Source organism: Malaclemys terrapin, chromosome 3 (assembly GCF_027887155.1).
Source record: "Malaclemys terrapin pileata isolate rMalTer1 chromosome 3, rMalTer1.hap1, whole genome shotgun sequence".
Classification (NCBI taxonomy): Eukaryota; Metazoa; Chordata; order Testudines; family Emydidae; genus Malaclemys; species Malaclemys terrapin.
The window spans coordinates 78,396,278-78,419,550 of NC_071507.1; the positions used below are offsets into that span (position 1 = coordinate 78,396,278).

Below are 23,273 nucleotides of genomic sequence, written 5' to 3' on the forward strand. Positions count from 1 at the left end.
TTAAAACTACAATACCCACCTGCTGAAGTGAAAAAACAGATTGACAGAGCCAGACGAGTACCCAGAAGTCACCTCCTACAAGACAGGCCCAACAAAGAAAATAACAGAACACCACTAGCTGTCACCTTCAGCCCCCAACTAAAACCTCTCCAGCGCATCATCAGAGATCTACAACCTATCCTGAAAGATGATCCTTTACTCTCACAGATCTTGGGAGACAGACCTGTCCTCGCTTACAGACAACCCCCCAACCTAAAGCAAATACTCACCAGCAACCACACATCACTGAACAAAACCACTAACCCAGGAACCTATCCTTGTAACAAACCCCGATGCCAACTCTGTCCACATATCTATTCAAGTGACATCATCATAGGACCTAATCACATCAGCCATACCATCAGGGGCTCGTTCACCTGCACATCTACCAATGTGATCTATGCCATCATGTGCCAGCAATGCCCCTCTGCCATGTACATTGGCCAAACCGGACAGTCTCTACGCAAAAGAATTAATGGACACAAATCTGACATCAGGAATCAAAATACTCAAAAACCAGTGGGAGAACACTTTAACCTGTCTGGTCATTCAGTGACAGACCTGCGGGTGGCTATATTACAACAGAAAAACTTCAAAAACAGACTCCAAAGAGAGACTGCAGAGCTAGAATTGATATGCAAACTAGACACAATTAACTCCGGTTTGAATAAGGACTGGGAATGGCTGAGCCATTACAAACGTTGACTATCTCCCCTTGTAAGTATTCTCACACTTCTTATCACACTGTCTGTACTCGGCTAGCTTGATTATCACTTCAAAAGTTTTTTTTTTTTTTTCTCTTAATTAATTGGCCTCTCAGAGTTAGTAAGACAACTCCCACCTGTTTATGCTCTCTGTATGTGTGTATATATATCTCCTCAATATATGTTCCATTCTATATGCATCCGAAGAAGTGGGCTGTAGTCCACGAAAGCTTATGCTCTAATAAATTTGTTAGTCTCTAAGGTGCCACAAGTACTCCTGTTCTTCTTTCTAGGTGTTACCTCAATCTAAATAACAATGCTAATTATTAAACACTGATATAGCCAAATTCTTCTCTGTTACATGGGTGCAACAAAATTGACTTCAGTGTGTTCATTTGCATAGATGAGAAGGGAAGTTGGCCCATAATAAATCCTCAAGGGGAACTTTACCTAATTTTGTGGTATTGTGTGGTAGTTCTACTTTTTGTTTATGTGATCACATTCTCATTAGGAGTTGCAGAAATCATTTTTAACCAATGCTACCCAAAAGAAAAAGCCCAAAGTCTTTTTTGAACTAGTGAGTTTTTGTTCTATTTTTTAACTATAGAAACATTGTGTTTCATCTGGGGTGTACTTGCTGGCATGTGAAGAGGAACAGTCTATGTCGCTCTGCCCATCAAAATTAAAGCTAAATGATGATGGGGATGCAAAAGCAACTCAGCAAGTGATTAAGCTAAAGAAAATGATGATGATCTTGTAATAGAAATAGTAAACAGCAAGCGAGAAACTGCCTGTAAACATGGTCACCTTTGTTTCAGATCCCAAGTGTTGTGCGGCCAGTGTCCTGTTTGGTCAGGTAAAATTTAACTGAGTAGGTCTTCTCTCTGATGAATGACATCTCCAGCAAATTTCTCTACTATTGAGATCAGTTGAAAGCTGAATTCAACCACTCTCTTACTGAGTGAAATTCACCTTTTGCAAAGGGTCCACTCAAGATTTATACACCACTTAAAGCTGACTTATGGCCTCAGAAAAGGGCTTATGTTGGACTTATGTGGTCGCATGGGTTTTGTAATGGTCCATAACATGGGTAAATGTGCTCACTAAACCAAGCCATGCATCAATAGTACGTAACACAGATGTTCTTTGAGCTGCACTGGTTGCCTATGGGTTTCCTGGTGCCGTTCAATGTTTTGGCTTTGATTTTTAGTGCTTTAACTTGTTTGGGACAAGATGAATGGATTTTAAGACTGGAGGGAACTGTTATGATAATCTACTCTGACCTCCTTCATAAAATGAGGCTTAGAATGTCATCAAGTGTTTCCTGCATCAAGCCCATTACTTCTGGATGAGCCAGAGCATATCTTTCTAAAAATTATATCCAATCTTTATTTAAAGACTTCAAGACCATAGGTAATAGCCTACTTCTCTCCTCATGGTCTACTCTCACAGTAGCTATCAATGGAGGCAGGTAAGCTGAAGCTACTTTGAATTAATTGAGAGGGAGCTGCTAGCTGGCCAGTTTCTCTGGAATCTGCCACCCAGCTGACCTGCCGGAACTCAGGTTGGTTAGTCTCCTCTAGTTTATTTACCAAAAAAGAAACTATTGGAGAATTTGACCTGCTAGTTTTGGCCAGTGAAAAGTTTTCCAGGCCAGCACATATGTCTGTCTGTTCCTTTTTAACCTTTAGTCCAGTGCTTAGATGTGCCTTGCGTAGGATATAGGACACTCAGGTTTGAACCCACACTATGGAGCAGAAACTTGAATTCAGATCTCCCCCCACTCCCAGGTGAGCATCCAAATCACCAGGCTACAGGTTATTGTGGGGTGGATGGTTCTCAATTTCCATTTTGTATTAATTCCTAAATATTTATTGGGTCAAAGGGGGAGAGAGTGGGAATGACTCTCGCCTGGTAATTAAGGCACTCACCTGGGAGGTGTGAGTTGTGGATTCAGTTTGCTGGCTGACCCTGCAAAATCTATGTTTGTCTTCTGTGCATTTTGGGAGAAGTGGGTTGAGGACTGAGAGGGGTTTGTTAACATGCCTGGTGCAAGTCTAACCCCCTGCCAAGATCCAGTATTTGAATACTTAGATAAGTTAGATGTATTCAAGTCGGCAATTCATCCTAAGTCTTTATTGCTGTTTTCTGGTGAGTTTTTATTAGGGGAGGTTGTGTACTCCGATATGTGTAATCATGCCAGGATGCCGAGACCATGAGATTGAGCTTTTTGGATTGAAGTATTAAATAAATGATGTATCCCTCATTATTCTCTGCTTTACACAGATCAATTGGCAAATTTAATTCATTGTTGTAGCTCTTTTTTATTTGCCTTTAATTAAGTGCTTGAAGTATTTGGTTACACTTTTATAACTGCCATTGTGTTATCCTTTCTAACTCTCAAGGGACATATTGCCAGCAGAGAGAAGTGGAAGCTATAACAGAAGGAGATGAAGACAATGAAGGCTGCTGCTGCTGTCAGCCAGGTCACTTGCCTCACTTGCTATCGTGCAACGCAGCCTTTAACCTCCGATGGCTAACATGGGAAATAACACGAACCCAGTATATACTGGAAGGATATAGCATCATTGATAACAATGCCGCCACAATGCTGCAAGTGTTTGATCTGCGAAGAATACTCATCAGATATTACATAAAGGTACAGTATAAGTGAAGTGAGTTCTATGTACCATTCCTAGGTAGGAAATTTGCAGTCTTCAAAAGATAGAGAATGAAGTTTATCTTTAAGAAGTATTACATTTTAAATAGCAGGGTTTACAGCAGAACTTTGCTAATTTGTACTGATTGGGAGACACATTGTAAATTAGTGAAGTGTGTGATTTGTTCGGTAAATGAACAATACAGTAAGAATCAAGACTACTGAATCACTTTGTTCATTTATTTTGACTTTTATATAAAACACAAATGTGAATTTCTTAAACAATTTTATACACAGTAAGGCCTTGTCCACATATAATCTTGCACTGATTTAACTAAACAAAGACTCATATTTCAAGTTAAAAATGGTTAGTTTAAAGCTGTTCCTAACTGATTTAAGCTAAACTGAAATATGCCTTGTTTAAACTGAAATAAGAGTGTCTGCATAGCCATTTGCACCAGTTTAACTGTATCAGTTTAAAATCATACCTAAGCTTTAACTTGTGTTCAACTCTGAGTACATTAGAATCTTCATGCTTGGCTTAACTTTTAAGGGTCAATGAAATCTGTAAAACAAGCCCAGTTAGACTCAATTTGGTTCATTAGTTTTTAAGTACTGAACAGCTGTATTTGGCAAGATGAATTTTTTTCTTTAGCTCTTTTAAAATCAGCTAAACTATAGAAGAATGTAGGGGTACGTCTATACTTAACTCCGGGTTTGGCGGTAAGAAATCGATCTTCTGGGATCGATTTATCGCGTCTTGTCTAGATGCGATAAATCGATCCCGGAAGTGCTCGCCGTCAACACCAGTACTCCTGCTCCGCGAGAGGAGTACGGAGAGTTGATGGGGGAGCCTGCCTGCCGTGTGTGGACCCGCGGTAAGTACCTTGTAGTTCGAACTAAGATACTTCGACTTCAGCTATGTTATTCACATAGCTGAAGTTGCGTATCTTAGTTCGAACTGGGGGGTTAGTGTGTACCAGCCCTAAGAGTTGATAATATGAGGTCATCAGAAAATGTCAGAGGAGGCAGAGTTTAACAGAAAGGTAATTAGGTAGTTTAGAGCTTCCAGCATATGGGTGTTCACATGGAAGCTAGCATGTAGCAGGACTAAAAGATATGCAATAGTGAGGTATGTGAGTGATTGTGTTTCCAGTAGGCTGCAGGTTCTGTGGTGTTCACAGCCTATCATTTGGCAGGTGTTAGAATCTGTTCAATATTTTGTTTTGATTTAATTATAGGTTTGGCAAAGTTGAAATGCCATTTACATTGCACCAGATTTCTTAGAAAACTTCATCCATTGTTCCACTATGAAACAAAAACAAATTTTGAAACCTCTAAATGTGCCATGAAATGGAATTGTCCACCAGTCAGCTCTTGTGTTAAGCATAAATATTAAAGAGATCCCATTTTTCTTCTTCTTATACTAACCTTATCCAATAGGCAACAAAAACAAAATTATTATTGCAGAGGGAAGATAGCAATTAAAAGAGGGGTTTTCAGAGCTATATTCTACACTCTTGCAAGTTCTTATTTAATAGTTAAATTGATGGATGTGTTCTTGTTGAAGAAATGGGGAAACTGCACCCTCAGAAAGCTGAAAAAGCAAACATTTCTGACCATATAAAACTGCATATTGTTTTTGAAAAATACGTATAAGCTTTTATCATCATCATCATCATCCTTTATGGTATACACTATAGACACAGCCACTTTTTCAAATGAACTTACCCTTGACACTATCTACACTATTCAGAGTATGATGCTTGTGATTAATATTCTTTTTAAGTTTCATTCATTTAAATTCTGTTAGTAGTTAATTGACTTCTTTCTCATTTAGACATAAATTATTACGATCACACAAAATAAATACTCTTATGAATCAATGATGGCAAGTAGCAGGAATATTACATAAGATTATGGATAGTCGGTGTCATCTTCTTATTCTGATTTGTTCTCTTCTGTGTTGTAAATGAGCTGTTTCTGGTTTAAACACAGGTACAATGACTAACCACTTTGCATTTTGTCAACAGAGTATAATATACTTTACAGCAAATTCACCCAAAATCTCACACTGGATAAAAGATGAATCAATCCAGAAGACACTACAGCCTTATGCCAAATGGCATTACATTGAACGTGACCTTGCAATGTTCAGCGTTAACATTGATGAGGACTATGTTCCATGTCTTCAAGGAATAACCAGAGCTAGCTTCTGCAGTGTTTATCTTGACTGGATTCAGTACTGTGCTGGAAAAAGAAGGGAGGTAAGTGTATGTCTTTAACACCTAGAACACTGAATTACTGAATAGATACTCTTTTGTTGACTCAAGAATAATACAAGTATATTAATTTCTATCTAAACTGTACAACATAACACTGTGGGGAAATGTATGTTTTTGTACAATAGAAAAATGTTTATAGAGAATATTATAATGAAAATATGAGTGAAAAACATTCCAAAGGAGTGAACCTTTGAATTTTGAACAGTTTTCTTTGACTATGCTACCCCTACCATCATTAGTTTTGTTCTCTGCAGTAACCCTGCATTTAGAACTTTTCAGAAAATATTATTGCTCTTCGTGAGGGAGATTCCCAATCAAGGAATACCAGAGATAGGATCAGAATGCCCTAATTATCAGAACTTCAGTGTCGTATGTCCGATGCAAAATATGATTGCAAATTTAGAAAAAATTACCCTTCCAGTGACACATGGGTAAAACCTTCCACTGTTGAGGAAGTATACCACTTATCCAAGAGCACAGGTCAAATCTGAGAAGTTCTGGTACAAATCTGACACTTTATTGCAAAACTGTGGAAAATTACCATTCAACTCTAGAGAGCCAAGTGGGAGCTTACGGTTACCTGTTCATACATTCTGAGCCGTGAGATAATGGATGTTCAGCCATTCCCGACTAAAATGCATCGTTATATTTCAGTGGGATTCTGTTGACAGCACACAGAGTAAAATAGAGTCAGAGACATGCACATTTTATTGAGTATACTCAGCTTATTGATGACAATGCAAATAAATCACCAACACAGTTTTTTCATCCATCACATCATATTATTTGTGCACTTGGGATTGTTGATTTTCACATTCCATTGCTGCCACTGTCCAGGTGCTTGGCAGCTTCCTTGATTCTTAATACTCCTTCTCCTGTCTGTCATGTCTGTAAACCTACCTATCACTGCTTCCACACCATTTCCCATCTAGATTCTACTTTGATTCCAGTTCCATTGAATAGCTCCCCTGTGACTTCATCTGCTTCTGCTTTCACCTTGACTATTATTTTTAAATCTCTACCTGGACTTTCTGTACTCTCTCTCACAGAACTTATTTATTTCTCTACTCTTCTGTCTGCTTTCTCCACTCATTTAGCGCCTACACTGCCAAGTGCTGAGCATCTGTTGGGAGGTGCTGAGCTCTTGAGTTGAAGGGACATTCATCACCTCCAAGAGAGATGCTCAGTCCTTCACAAGGTTGGGCCCTTTGACCCTGCCTCCTCTCCCTTTTGTAATGCAAGGACGTTCTCCTCTAGTTCTTGACATCTGGAACAACTTTCCTGGATTTCTCTGCTTTATCAATACTCCACCGCTCTTTAAATATTTAAATCTTAGAATATTTCTGCTCTCCATCTTAACTTGTTTCTCCCTCCCTTATTGTTAAGTGCTTTAATTATTTTTTCCTACTGTTGTTGAGATTTTCAAAACTTATGGATTTATAATGCAGTTTCCATTGAAGTTCATGGGACCTGGGCATCCAAATCCTCTTGGTGGCCTTGGAAACCCTACCAAATGTCTCTACACAACTGTTCTCTGCAATTTGCATCTCTCTTGTATTTTTTAATACTGTGAAACATGTTGTAAAACAGTTTGTGTGGAAGATGCTGTATAAAATAGAGCTGCACTGCACAGCTCTGAAGATCGGTGTACTTTATAGAGGGAGTTGCAAAATGTTTGCCTCAGTTTCAGGAACAAGGTAAGGGCAACAAGAAGAATTCATCTTGTTGAGCTGAAACAGAACAAAATTTTAAACTCCCGTTATGTAATTTCCCTCGTGTTTGACATCAAGCTTTTTGGAAGAGTTGTAGAAAAGGGTCTGCTGAGGTGGTGAATGTAAAGGAAATGGTTTGACCACTTGTCAAAATGTGATGGCATTGTCATCATTGATAGAACTGATGATGTCAATCACTAGAAGCCCAATCTTGCAGATCTTCTCAGAGCCAAATTGTGCTTCTAAGAGCTGAACACAGAGTATGGATTTCAGACACATCCTGTTTCCCATGTGGAAACAGATGTATTCCCTCCTCAGTGATGCTCATCAACCTCTTTCCAAGACTCTGATCACTAAAACACAAACCCTGGGATCCAACTCATATTAAAACTTCTTGTTTCCAGCTGTTACGCTAAATGAGCTTTCATTTGTTTAGCAGCAGACCCTCAGTCATGATGATCATCCTTCCTATTCTGTTTAATTGCACAGCAGAGTGCTTTGTTTGGGTATAGTTACATGACAGCATAAGTCTTATGAATTTAGTCATGCATTGATCTATTTTAGTTATAGGATTGTCATAACACTTTTTTATAAGGTTGCATGTAGAACTAACACACTGTCCTTAAACCTTTGCAGCATCTGGATAGTGATGAGGATTCTCCTTTAGTAACTCTCTCCTTTGCCCTGTGTATTCTGGGTAGAAGAGCTTTGGGAACCGCAGCCCACAATATGGCCATCAGGTAATTTCTAGAAATGTAGTAAAAGTTTTCCAGGGACTCAGGAGTTTCCTCATCTTAAAATGAGAAGCTGTTTGGCTCTTTCACATATTATGCAAACTAAAAGGTCATTAGATCAGAGACAAGGGCTATTTCATCCATATATTAATTTTAAACTGTCCTTGACCCTCTTTTGTCTCTGTAACATGTACGATAATGAATATCATGTTTTTTTTATTTAACAAAATAAAATCATACATGGCAGAGGATCCAGAGTAATTATTCATTTTAGGTTGAATCTTGAAATGAGATACTGCAACGATGACCTTCTCCAAAAGGGCAAGAATCTGCTAAATGATCTGGCAGTTGACCTGTCAGTAGAGGGTTGCAGTGAGACATGGATTCACAGGCTTCCTGTGTTCAACAGAGCTGTATTCGCTTTTCTTGTGCAATAGGATGACTTGATGGAGCTTTATGGCAACCCAGAGACTGAGGATCCAGCTCCAGAGCATGCAACTCAGCTCATTCTTCTCCACTTCTATACGTTGTTTCAAAACACTTCTCTTTGAGAGATGGGTTTCGTTTTCATTATGCTTGGCCCGGGTATAGGACTCTCTTCATCTTCCACCTTCACTAGTGAATCTGGTTTGTTTGGTTCTTGGTAGTGTGTATTTTATGATGTCTTAATTATTGTTGTTCAGCCTGAGCAGCTCGGAAAGCAAAAGGGTGCTTTATAAATACAATTATTGCTACTTCAACCGGGTATGGGATTTGAGCTGATTCTATCCATATCAGGGATATTTGAATTCACCCAGGGAAACAAGTCACAGCCTCTGCTCTAAATACCAGTGTTGCATGATTAGGAGAGCGGTGGATCCCCCAACTGTTAGCTTGGTAAATGGATACAAATGCCTGGAAAAGTATTAGGATCATTGATTTCTAAAAGAATGTCTTGGATGTATGGGGACTAAATGGACACAAAGACAACAAGAAAAGGTCCACACCCTTTACACTTCTTAGAAGTAGAAGATATTTAAATGGAGTGAGTAAGGGACCACTAAATAGCAGAAAGGCATCCCCTCAGGAATCCTAGTCTTAGAGCTCCAAAAAAAATCTCATTTAGAGTAAATTCAGCATTAGGGCAATGACTACTAGGTATCTCAGGTTCAGGATTAACTGTCGGGTAGCAGGTTGTAGGCAAGCAGTATGCTCTAGACATTTTTTTTTTAAACTGAGACTACTGATGATGTGCACCAAGTTTATTCTGCTGTTATCTCATCCTCCATTGGTCTGTTTTTGTCCACATGTTGAATCCTATTAGAAATGTAAAGAGAGAAGGTGGGTGAGGTAATAGCTTTTATTGGACTAACTTGTGTTGGGGAGAGGCACAAGCTTTCGAGCTCACACAGAGCTCTTCTTCAGGTCTAGGAAACATACTCTAACCAATAGAAGTTGGTCCAATAAAAGATATTACCTTTCCCACCTTGCCTCTCTAATATCCTGGGACTGACATGGCTACAACAATACTGCATAAGCTTAGATAGTAAGCTGTCTGAGACAAGGACTGTCTGTATACTTCTTTCTGTATAGTGCCTAGCACAACAAGGCCCTGACCCTTGTCTGGGCCCCTAGGCTCTACTGGAATACAAAAAATACATTATTACAACTTTTGAAGGTCTGGGCAGATAAGACCTACACATAGCAAGACAAAGGCAAAAGGTTGGTGCTGAAAGAAATTGACACATTAAATAATGACAGTCATTGGAGCTGGTGGTACTAATATAAGGATATATCTACCCGAGCGTGTTTGTCCTGTAATTTGATCTAATTCTATTTTGCAGTACTTTTCTGCCCCCATCACCGTAGTATCTGAGTGTCTCACAGTCTTTAATGTATTTATTCTTACAACTGCTCTGTGAGGTGGGTAGTGCTATTATCCCCATTTTACAGATGGGGAACTGAGGCACAGAGAGGCTAAATTACTTGACCAAGGTCACACAGGAAGTCTATGGCAATTGCTAATTAACTCAAGGTAACTAACATGATTGTAAAGTCTACTGTAGACCCTCTACAATGTGTGTTTCTGCTTGTGGTTCACCCTGCCATGAGTCTTGGTGAACCACAATGAGGAACAAACATTTGTGGAAAGCCTACTATAATTCACAAGTTTCAGAGTAGCAGCCATGTTAGTCTGTATCCGCAAAAAGAAGAACAGGAGTACTTGTGGCACCTTAGAGACTAACAAATTTATTAGAGCATAAGCTTTCGTGGACTACAGCATCCGAAGAAGAAGAAGAGGGCTGTAGTCCACGAAAGCTTATGCTCTAATAAATTTGTTAGTCTCTAAGGTGCCACAAGTACTCCTGTTCTTCTTTTTATAATTCACAAGTTTTTTCTGAATATCTACACTAACATTTACAGTTAATTTGTGCTAATTGGCAATCAATTAGCTCAAATTACAGCATGGCCAAAAACTCTTCTGTAGACTAACCCTCAGGCTATGTCTAGAGAGAGACACTGAGGAAATTTAAGGTGAATTAACTAAAGGTGTGAAGTTCAGTGTGCAGAAATTAAAGTCCATTAAACCATGGCTATATCTACACTACAGTGCTTTTAGTGACATGGCTGTGTCGCTACAGCCATGCCGCTAAAAGGCACACAGTGTAGCCACTGTTTGTTGGCTCTTCCCCCAGCGAGCATCATTTGCTTTGTCAGCAGGAGAGCGCTCCTGCCAACAACACGCTGTTTACACCGGCACTTGTCACGCAAAATTTTTGTCTTTCAGGTTGTTGGGTTTTTTTTAAACTCCTCTGAAAAACAAACATTTTGTTGTTCAATTGCCAGTGTAAACATAGCCTAAGGAGTAAGTTACAGCAAACTAAAGTTACTTCAGTCCTGAATGAGAACAGCCACACAGGGTTTAACATGCTTAAATTTATGCTAATTAACTTCACACCTTTAGTTGATTCACCTCAAGTTTCCTGAGTGTTCCGTGTAGATGTGCCCTAAGAGTTCTGAAGGATTTAAGAATGAAGTTAACTCATGATAAAGGAAGTGGTTATAGCTAAGCCCCTTCGTTTTCAGTTTAAATAGATTTTTACTGAAAAATTCCCGGGTTTTACAAAAAGCATTATTCATTTTTTTTCTGATTTTCACCTTACATTTGTACCATTCACATATATAAAAAATAACTTGTTTTATTAGGAAAATACAATACATTACATGATATATGTATTATGATAATACATTAGTCTGTGTGTATATGCAAAGCTACCTGTTGAAGTAGATATTATGTACTAGTCTAGAAGATACACACAACAGACAAGCAGCACACATACTAGCTCTGAAGGGCGTGCGCATCTGAACGTATTGATGAATCTCACGCCCATCATATACACATTTCAAGCTGCTAGCAGATAATGGGTTTAAAGTTTTGCCAAACTAAATGGGAAGAAAATGAAAATCTGTATCAGACTATGTTCCGAACACAAGGAAGTATTTGAAAGTTTAAAAAAAACAAAAACGAGAAAAGGATGAAGTTGAGTGTACGCGCTGCAAATGGTATGGCCCAATTATTAAATGTAAATATTTCTAGGCTAATAGTTCTAAGTTTACAACAGTAAACTGTTTATTCAAATGAAATGTTTTTTGGGGGGATTAGAGATATATTGTTTTCTTAAACATGGAGGTGGCAATGTGTTTTGAGTTCCGCTTTAGTTCTGCAGCAAACCACATCGATGAATGGAATTCAAAGCAATAATCTACTGAATACTTTATTTCCCCTGTCATTCCACCCACCAAAATAACCCCCGATGTTTACCCAGAAAAATTATTAATAGTTTTTTGCTCTGATTTTCACCTGTTTTTGTTGTGGTGGTAATAAACACTCATCAATTCCTGGAAAAAATAAAATAAAATAAAAACTGAAAATGAAGGGCCCTAGTTATAGCATATACCTTCTCACCTTTGAGCGCATTTTGAAGTGGGAGACAGAGACAGAGTGCTTCCATTCAAATGAAAAATGGGACTAAGGTCTTGTCTAGCTGCACAAATGATACTGCTTTAACTATACAGATACAGTTAAAGTTGGTACAACTCTAGTGTGGATGAGGTTAGATGGGTAGAAAAGTGCTTATCCGGTAAAGCTTATTCCCATATGGGAAGGGGTATAAGGTGCTTTTATTCCTGTATAATAGCATCTACCCTGGGGATTGTATCAGTAAGGCTATTTAAAAAACAAAAAAGCACACTTCTAATTGATATAGTTATATTGATATAAAAATTATGAGTAGACTAGGCCCAACCCTCTACAGCCACTTTACTTAGAGTGTTTGCCTTATTTGAATGCTTAAGAAAGAATGAGCACACCACCAACTTGTATTACTTTGAAAGCATTTTATGTTGTAAGCCTGTCCCTTCTCAGGATAAAGCGATCCTTTAACTATTTGTTATAGCTTTCTCATCTTTATTTGAGATGTCTATAAAGTCTGCTTTTATGTCTTCCTCTTTGAGCCAATGACTCAAAACATTCATGGCCCACATTGCTTATTTCTCAGTGTGTTGCTTTTCTCTGCTTTCTTAAGAGGTTTCTTTATCTCGTCTCTATTAACAGCTGCATGCTCCCTTGCTGTTTTAACTTTATTTTGGATGGGGTTGACTTTTTTTCTTTTCACTTTTAACAACTCAAATTAGTGTGATTTTTAGTAAGCAAGCAATATTCCAGTCTCTCCTGAAGTTACACTATTTTCTATGCAAATCTAATTTTAGAATATGCGGACTTTGAGGAAAAACTGATGTGCACTGATGAGATTTTCAGGGAAAAGATTAAAGCAGTCTTGGTCTGTGCCTACCAATAGATATACCACAGCGATGAGGGCATTAGAAACGCATATATAGATACCAGTAAAGCTGCCTAAAAGCATTTCTGTAGAGCTGTTACCCTCAGGGACTGAAATCTCCATTACCGGGCATCAGCACTATAGCAAAGGCAACTACATTTAATCAACCGGATGGTTAAAGGATAAATGGAGTGGCTGACAATAATATCTTTGCTACTGCAAATAGATAATTTTATCTTAGTCTTCCCTAAGTTTAATATAGAGAGAATACTGCAGGTAAGGTTAATTACCTGCAAAGGCTTTTGTACAAATTTTAATTGTGACCACTGGAGGTAGGTACTAGATACCCGCACACACAGAAACATTAGCAGCTAATTGGATGTCTCTTTTCCTGAGCCTACTTCATACTTAACAATACTTTTCTTGGGAGGTGGGAGAAGCATATACATGTGATATGGAGTGGCCATGTGGTTTGTACAACTATATCAGTATTATGATGATTTTGTTTTCCTCTTATAGATATTTTGGCACCTCCAATTAAGTTTGTGTCTTTCATTTTAGTAATATTGTACTGATGGGCTGACCAGTGTTGCGGACAATAGTACCTTGCAAGGGGATGTGTTAACAAAAAAAAGGGGGGGGGGCTTAAAGTGAGACTTAAGATAGTTTTGACAATATCTTCTTTGCTACCACCTCACAAGACACTCCCCTAGAAGCCCGTCACTTAGCCTGTCTTTTTAGTTCACAAATCTTATAATAAACAGAATCTCTCAGAATAGATTTTTTAAACAATGAAGCCTACTACCAAAATCCAGGCTATGGAGTGACTCATCTGGAACATATGTCTTAGGGCCATGGTGAAATAAGTATATCTCTGTCATTGAGGGTCCTTTTTAATCAGAAGCACATAGAGCTGAACTGAAGAAAAAGGTCAGAATAAAGTATATATGGCTGTTATAGGGACCCTGAGAAAAACAACGCTAAAATTGGTACCAAGGTGGGAATATTTCCCTGTTGACATCAAGGCTGTTACCAACAAAGAAAACTACAGATCCATTCTCTTCTGCACCAAGCATAGTTCTTATCATATTTATCATGTTTACCACCTGAAACAGTGTCACAAGTTGTTAGGAACACAAAAAAGCCAGAATTCAGTGGAACTCATATAGTAATATACCCAAATTATACTGGCATTTTATTAGTGTTGAGACTTTTTGTCTACTCAAAGAAAGAATGTTGAGGACTTGGATTGTATTGCAGTGCTGTGTTAAAACAAACGGAGGGAAGAGTAGGTAGGACAAGTATGCATTTGATACTGGAGGACACAGATAAATTCTTTGCCAATGGAAAAGGCAAAAATTCAGCCCTTTTCCATGGAAGGACATCAAGGCATATTGTGGATCTTATTGGATGAAGGTTTTTTATTTTTTAAATTAGTTTGGATCTGGTGCACAGATTACGTTCAAATGGGTAATAGTTGGTAAACGTAGACCAAGGTGTGTGTTAGTGGCCTATTAGATGACTAAAGGGACTTAGCCCCAATTTATAAGCAGTCAGGGCCACTAAAACATTCTCTGTCATGTCCAAATACTAAAAGATTATGTATGGGCTTTCTTTGTTTTAGATACAATCATAGGTAGGGTGTTCAGAAATAACCTTGGACCTCCACTTGTACTTTCCATTGTGCCACACAATAATACAGTAAAATCTTCCCCTTCTGTGATCCCTGTCTACATACTTTCTAGAGGTTCTCTATGAATTCCCATTAGGAAAACCTGAGATGTAACAGATAGTCAGGATTGTAGTGTGCTAGCTATTTCTATTCAGTAGCTCTCATGGGAGGAGGTACAGCATTCTGACAGATGTGAATGAATCAGTAGAGAATCTGTGAAGCTAATGTATATACTGTTTGGGTTACATTCTAATCTCTGTTACCCTGGTGTAAATCTGAAGTAATTCCATTGATTGCAGCAAAATTACTTTGGATTTACATTAGTAAATGGCCCTTGACGTGACTTGGGGAGTGCTGAGCATGCTGGGGCTTAACAAAAAAGAATAATGCCAAAGTAGTGTTCAAAAAGCTGTTGAGCTGCACACACTTACATCAAAGTGGAAGTTTACAAAGTGTATGTAAACTATCAATTTACATTCATTTACACATGATTTTTGTCTAATCTATTAATCAGTAAATGTTATTCTGTAAACCAAGGTTTTAAATCTTCTTATATAATGTATGTAAATAATTTTTCAGTGTGTCTGTTCATGTAAATGTCATTACAACTCCAGCATTGCTACTAGATTACACAATAAATTTACTCATTAAGGAAGCAGAACATTGCTATGCAAATCACATATGCTCTTAAATTGTAGTTAGGCAGCATCTTGCACTTCTCAGCTGGGTAATTTGAAGAATGACATCATATTACCATTAGTTTATTCAGGTGTAAATGTCACTTTTCATTTAGTGTAGGGGGTTTTGTGTATGAGAGTTAAAAAAATAAAGAAATATGTTCATTAATCCTTCAAAGAGGGAAAAAAAAGGCTACATATTAGAATCTTTAATATAAATTCCAGATATGTCAATATCTTTCAGTAAAGAGTCCCCAGGTGTCATTGTTTTGGAGCATGGGAGAAGGTGTGAGGACCAGATATCTGCTGAAGGCTAAGAAAAACAAACCGTATTTTATAATGCAGAAAATAAGAAATGAGAGAGCCCTGAAACTAACTGGGTTCCAGGAACTTTGAGGGCTGGATTCTCAGGTCTGCAGAGTTCACTTCATGCTGCATTATTCCACCCAGCTGAAGATTCCCCCTGGAGAATTCCTCTGTGCAGGGGAATCTATAGCTCCAGTAAAGCTGGTGGAGGCAGCTAGCTCTGCTCCACGATCTGTCACCACCACCGCCTCCTTCACCATCAGGGCTGCACTGCCTATGAAAAGAGGGAGGGGAGGCACAATGAAGCAAGACTCCACTATGCCTTTGCAGATGTTACATGTAGATTAAAGCAGGCCCTCTGTGGCTTTGTCTGCCAAGGCTGAACAGAGCAGAATCAGGAAGCCACTGTCAGCACACCCATCTTTGCTATGCTCGAGCTCCGGACTGGTGCAAGGGGAGAGTTCAGCCTTAAATTTCTTTTAGTGCATGTAATCCTTGTGATTTCTCTCAGTTTAATCTACTTTCTCTTGAGGCTTTAACTGAGATTACCCTAAAGGACAGTGCAGGTCTAGTGCAGAGGACAAGTGACGGAAGGATAGGATAAGAAGTAGAGGATAATGTTAGACTAAACAGAACAGAATAAGGGGCACATATTTTGCTATCAATTACATTTATGTATATTCCCATTGGCATAAATAAGAGTTGCATTTGTATAAATGATGGACAAATCTGGCCCATGATGTTTTTATAACACTGTCTATGATACTACCAAATAAATGTTAAGTCCCTGTTGATAAAATATATTGTCTAATGATAATACATGTAGATTTCTTATTTTAAAATGTGCCTAGTATGAAACTTTGAGGTCCCGGAAAGTAAAGGGACAGAATTGTTGAATATTCACCATTATAACTTTTACTGTTGTTAAAACTGTGAAGTAAATTAATCCTCAAAGGCTTTATCTGAAATCTATAGGATGTGTATAATTCTATCATAGATGTTTGTGGATAATTCCCATGGATGCAAATGGGAGTTACATATACTCACTGAAGCAAAGTAAGCCCTTCGCAAATAATATTTTAGGATCCAAAATATCCTATGCAGCTGATTCAAATAACCGTGTTTAGTACAGCAGAAAAGATATTCCCAGTGTCAGCTAAGACATACAGATCGTTGTAAACTTTAAGGGAAGCTCTCTCTATCATGCAGGAGGATAGAAATCCTCATATAAATCTAGGGCTAAAGCATCCCCTCCTGCAACAAGATTACAGGAAAAGTAAACTTACTAGGGAAAGTTCATGTGGCTTCCTCTCTGGCGTTTCCTAGCTATTGTCTCATCTGTGGGATGGTGTTGTGGCTTTGCAAAGAGCACATTGGGAATGGTCTGTGAACTTCATGGATTCTGAGTTCTTGAGGAAGCAGTGTCTAAAGTTTCAGTGTGATATTTTTATTGGGGCTTGCTCTCTTTCTCAAATATATTTACCGACTGGTCTCTCATCACCACGCTGTAGAATTCTCAAGGAAGCAAGGAGTCTCAGGTTTCAGTAAACAATTATTCCAACAACATAATGGGTGAAACCAGAGTCAATATCTTACTCAGAGAAATCCTAAACTCTCTGTCTCCCTGTTTCTCTCTAGCCTCCTTCTTGTTAGAAGTCTGAAGAGTCCATAAGTAGACACTAGGCCACATTGAGGATCAATGGAAAATTCTGTTATCAACCCATGCAGAGGGCTTGTCCCTCCTTGTTGCTTCTCACCTGTCCTCACCATCACGGCTGGCTGAGGAGCAGTCTGGACCGCTGATTGCCTCCCTACCTGTGCTTATGTTCCCCTAACCATTAAGGGGGTAGAATTCTCAGAGTGGGAGTTAGAATTAGCTTAGGTTTTAATATACTACCCAATGCTCTGGTATCTAATGAGGAGCAATGACTCTCTCTAAAATGTCTGTCAGAAATGCGTTTACCAGAGGAACAAAGTTTTCATAGAATCATAGAATATCAGGGTTGGAAGGGACCTCAGGAGGTCATCTAGTCCAACCCTCTGCTCAAAGCAGGACCAATCCCCAGACAGATTTTTGCCCCAGATCCCTAAATGGGCCCTCAAGGATTGAACTCAAACCCCTAGATTTAGCAGGCCATTGCTCAAACCACTGAGCTCAATACATCCCCACCCAATAAACCCAAGGTCTCGTCTACAATAGCCTTTTAGACTGAGGAATGTCCCAACATTTCTTCCATCTCAATAGTGGTACCACTAATCTAGACAAGGCACCAGAATCTTTTTTACCACCATGCCATACAGACTTCTTCTGAGCAGAATAATAGGACACTGGTTAAAATGCTGGTGGTTATCCAGAGATCTGTCTACACTACTTTTCCCACAATTGCTACTATTAGTGCAGAAGATCCAGTGTTAGCAACATCAAGGCATTTTTCAGGAAAAAAAAGTAGTGTGGGCACACACAACCATTGTTTGTGTAGAATGTCTGCCCTGGACTCAGAGAGAAGAAGGACAATTCTGCTTTGGCTTGGTTGCCCTGCCTCTGATAATTATGGGGCCATCATGGCAGATTATCCAGACTCTTAATCCCCTCCTCACTGGCACACTTTAAGGGACAGTTCAGTCCTAAGTATCTTCTTATAATTCTCTAGAATAGTCTTTAATTTAATTAGCAACAGAGGGTCCTGTGGCACCTTTAAGACTAACAGAAGTATTGGGAGCATAAGCTTTCGTGGGTAAGAACCTCACTTCTTCAGATGCAAGTAATGAAAATCTCCAGAGGCAGGTACAAATCAGTATGGAGATTTCCATACTGGCATTTATACCTGCCTTTGGAGATTTCCATTACTTGCATCTGAAGAAGTGAGGTTCTTACCCACGAAAGCTTATGTTCCCAATACTTCTGTTAGTCTCAAAGGTGCCACAGGACCCTCTGTTGCTTTTTACAGATTCAGACTAACACGGCTACCCCTCTGATACTTTAATTTAATTGACATCAGTTTTTAATGCTTTTACCTAATAGGTTTAGAAACAGTGCCGTATGTAGCACTTACATCTCCATTTAGTAAATGTACTTTCTTTGGCATGGAAGTTTATTGTAGCCAAATGGGTTTGGTGTGAGCTAATAACTATGACAGAGATACTAAAATGCGTATGTTAAAACTGGGCCAAGAAACTAAACCCAGCCCTGAGAGAGGCCAGAAATCAAAGAACTTGGCTATCGCTTCATGATAATCTCATATGAGTCTTCAATTCAGAGCATGTTAACATGAGAAATAACAATGGCTGCATGTTGTGTTGACTAATAAATATATGGTACGTGGAAGTGATTAATTGCGACTGTGTCCAACTAGAGGAAGGATGTACCCACATCTAATTATGATCAGCATAAGAAAAAACTTGTTTAAATTGTTTTTATTTTTTATAGAATAAATTCATCCCGTTGTCTCAGGAGACGTGTAATCTGTCATGGATGATAAATAGACACAAACATCCATCAGGGTAGTCTAAGTGTATTTAATCCTATCTCAGCATGGGAGACTGGACTAGATGACCTCCTGAGGTCCCTTCCAGCCCTATGTTTCGATGATATACACCTCTACCCCGATATAACGCTGTCCTCGGGAGCCAAAAAATCTTACTGTGTTATAGGTGAAACCGCGTTATATCGAACTTGCTTTGATCCAGCGGAGTGCGCAGCCCCACCCCCCGGAGCACTGCTTTACCGCGTTATATCCAAATTCGTGTTATATCGGGTCACGTTATATTGGGGTAGAGGTGTATAATATTTAATGTAATTGCTCTTTAGATTCCCCACCACTACTGTTCTGTTCCTGATATGAATCTCCTTTGCAGTAGCAATATTGGTTCTTAGGAAATTTTGGTGGGTGAATTTAGTATACATCACAATGTGTGGTTGACAGTTCTTTCTAAATCCAAGCACAGTGAGAACAGGTGCTATGCGAGCTTTCCTCTCACCATTCTGCTGATGCAATTGAATTCTTACTTGCAACATCCACAGCCATTTTCATCCTGGACCTTTCTTTACCAGGTGTTGCCACTCACACCAGATTGTGTAACATGCACAAATGTCTAGAAGGGTCTTTGATGAGAATGCAAACTCTTCATCAGCTGTGATTCTAAGAATTGGACTTGAATCTCTAGAAATGAAAAACCAGTTCACTGTGCTGCCTACTCTCCTCCCATCCCAGACAACCTCCTGCTGAAAATTTGGTGTTCTTGACTTAGAAAAACTACACTATAGAATCTTATTATTAGTAGCTTTTTCTTAATTTTTATCCCAATAAAAAGGATTTAAATACAATAGCAATTTCTCCATGTGAGGATTCAGTTATATGCTGGATGTTTGGTCAAATGGGTAACTTGGGTGAGGCAGCAGGATTTCTTCTAACCAGTTTTAAGTGACTATGACTCATTCTGAAACATGTATTTCACTAGACTAGATATACACATTAATCTGTTTTCTAAACTGGTTCCTTATACTGATTTCCCAGATACAAACCAGGATGTTAGCATTTTCCAATCTCTGGATGAGATTGATTGAAAGTCAAAAGGAGTTAGGTGTCTAATTCGCTTAGGCCCTTTTGAAAAAATCCCACTTTTGAAAAAGTGTTATTAAATACTAAGTAAATTAAGGACTCAGAGGGACTTGCCTGTATTTATAACATTCCCAGCAGTGACACCGGTCTCTGCCTTTCAGTCTGTGTGCAGTATGGCTTCAGTTCACGCTGATAGTTGGTTTGTATTACACAGCACCTTTAAAGAGAAAATTGGTATCCAGCTGGTAATAGCCTGTATCTTTCTATTACAATTTTTAAAACATGCTACCCACTAAGGCTGAAATTAGAAATGTATTGTAGCTGAAGATAGACCAGGCAGTTTCCTAATCTCCCTGTTCTCTCCCTTGGAAAGAGAATTACTTCCCCTCTCCCCGCTCCTTCTCCTAAAATAATTACAAAAACTCAATTAAGTGGAGAGCTCACACATTCTCTGGAGAAAGCCTGGATGGTAATGGAAATCTCTAAGATCTTATTGCTTTTCTCCTAAGAGTCTTTAAAATGTAAAAAACTTCACTCTTGTAAGAGTGAATAAAATCATGTCAGGTAGATTAAATAATGTCCTGTGGGTTTGTAACAGATGTCCCAAGGTCTAATTCTATTTTCTTGAACACCATGGCCTGCTTCTTCTGAATAAAGAAGAACAGGAGTACTTGTGGCACCTTAGAGACTAACAAATTTATTAGAGCATAAGCTTTCGTGGACTACAGCCCACTTCTTCGGATGCATATAGAATGGAACATATAATGAGGAGATATATATACACACATACAGAGAGCATAAACAGGTGGGAGTTGTCTTACTAACTCTGAGAGGCCAATTAATTAAGAGAAAAAAAAAAAAAAAAAAAAAAACTTTTGAAGTGATAATCAAGCTAGCCCAGTACAGACAGTGTGATAAGAAGTGTGAGAGTACTTACAAGGGGAGATAGTCAACGTTTGTAATGGCTCAGCCATTCCCAGTCCTTATGAGGAATGGCTGAGCCATTACAAACGTTGACTATCTCCCCTTGTAAGTACTCTCACACTTCTTATCACACTGTCTGTACTCGGCTAGCTTGATTATCACTTCAAAAGTTTTTTTTTTTTTTTTTTTCTCTTAATTAATTGGCCTCTCAGAGTTAGTAAGACAACTCCCACCTGTTTATGCTCTCTGTATGTGTGTATATATATCTCCTCATTATATGTTCCATTCTATATGCATCCGAAGAAGTGGGCTGTAGTCCACGAAAGCTTATGCTCTAATAAATTTGTTAGTCTCTAAGGTGCCACAAGTACTCCTGTTCTTCTTTTTGCGAATACAGACTAACACGGCTGTTACTCTGAAACTTGTTCTTCTGAATAGTTTTAGGACTGCGATTTAAGTCATTTTCATTAAAAATACAAACTTTTTGTAAACATCTGTTATAATCCTGGGAAGCTTTTGGTCTCAGATAAGCATTAGAGCTGAATTTAGTAGTTTTGCCTCCCAGGTGTCTGTGCAAACATTTTCTTTGGTTTTGATCTCCTGAATTTGCACCCCGTGCATCTTGCTTTGAGTATGTCAGGCTCAAGCAAACTCAAAACCTCCAAACCAAGCTCAGTCAGAAGCACCAAGTTCCATCTGGCTTCTTATCAAAACCACACCGAACAGTGTAGTTTTTATTATTTCAATGCAAAACACCCCAAAGTTTGCTCAAAACTGTTCCCAGGTTTCCTTGAAATGTTCATGAATCTTAATGCACTTTACAGCATGCCTGGTTTAACTTTCAGGTTTGTAATGAAATCCTAAACCAGGCAGGTTTCAGGCTTCACTGAAAGTGTTTTGTGCAGCTGCGTTGGCATCTGCGTATCTATAGCTAAACTTCTGTGCCTTGCCAGTGCAAACTACTAAAGTTAATGGCACTAGATGTATTTTAAAGGTCAATAAATAAGGAGCCCGATCTTGCAATGTTTATTCATGCAAGTAGACCCACTGGTATCAATGGGACTTTCGCTTAGGTGTAGGTCAGATGATCAGCCCAAGATATACCTAAAAACCTTACTAGTAAGCAGCCACACTTGTTTAGTAGTTACAATCCAATTTACTCTCATTTTGGAGTCACTCATTTACTGTGCAAGCTTCAGGAGAAAGTAGTTAAAGTTGAACCACAGCTTCTAAACAGAACTACATGTAGCATTTCTCACTTTTTCAGGGATGCTATCAACTCCTGTATCTTGTGAAAATAGAAAACTATTTGCAATGATTGGTTCAATATGAAACGGTTGTACTGGGAATAACTAATGTTGTTATTTTACAGTTTAGATTCCTTTCTTTATGGACTCCATGCTCTGTTCAAAGGAGACTTTCGAATTACAGCAAAAGATGAATGGGTGTTTGCAGACATGGATCTATTGCATAAGGTGGTCGTTCCAGCAGTCAGAATGTCCCTGAAGCTACATCAGGCAGGTTTTTCACCATTGCTATTGTACATGTTTTCCTAAGGAAATTTCCTAAGCCATTCTTTGTGTCTATCCAGTAAAGAGGCTGGATACTCTGTAAGTTAGTTGTAATCATACAAACATTTTCTTCATGTAGCCCTCTATAGTACTAAGATGTTAACGGTTCTGTTCCTTTTCCCTTATCCAATCCCCACCCTCACCCTGCGTTATCTCTAATGTAGTCTTTATAGACACAAACCTGTTCCAACTGAAGTCAACAGGTGCTTTGTCATTGACTTTAATGAAAGCAGGAACTAGTTTATCTTCAATAGCTGTTCTCTTTTTATGGAACTGTCTGACCATAGTAATATTCACTTCATTTAATACCAGGACCAGTTCACCTGTCCAGATGAGTATGAGGACCCTGCAGTTCTGTATGAGGCAATCCAGTCTTTTGAGGAAAAGATTGTAATTTGTCATGAGGGTGACCCTGCCTGGCGCAGAGCTGTACTCTCTAACAGAGAAGAGCTTCTCACCTTGAGACATATAGTGGATGAAGGGACAGATGAATATAAAGTTATTATGCTCCACAAAAGCTACCTGAGCTTCAAAGTTATCAAGGTACCAAAGACATCTTTCTAGTATTTCAGATTTGTATTATTTCATCTGTGTCCAGGGCACTACACAAA

The 23,273-nt window shown here is 38.7% G+C and overlaps 1 protein-coding gene across 1 annotated transcript in view; it reads left to right on the forward strand.

Annotated features, from left to right (window-relative positions):
* Nucleotides 1-23,273, forward strand: part of PCNX2 (pecanex 2) — a 248,771-nt gene that overhangs the window by 212,947 nt on the left and 12,551 nt on the right. Inside the window, exons 26-30 of the mRNA XM_054021531.1 lie at nt 3,149-3,402; nt 5,436-5,669; nt 8,036-8,139; nt 22,464-22,608; nt 22,975-23,205. Coding sequence (XP_053877506.1) covers nt 3,149-3,402; nt 5,436-5,669; nt 8,036-8,139; nt 22,464-22,608; nt 22,975-23,205 — 968 coding nt within the window. The remainder of the gene's footprint in view (nt 1-3,148; nt 3,403-5,435; nt 5,670-8,035; nt 8,140-22,463; nt 22,609-22,974; nt 23,206-23,273) is intronic.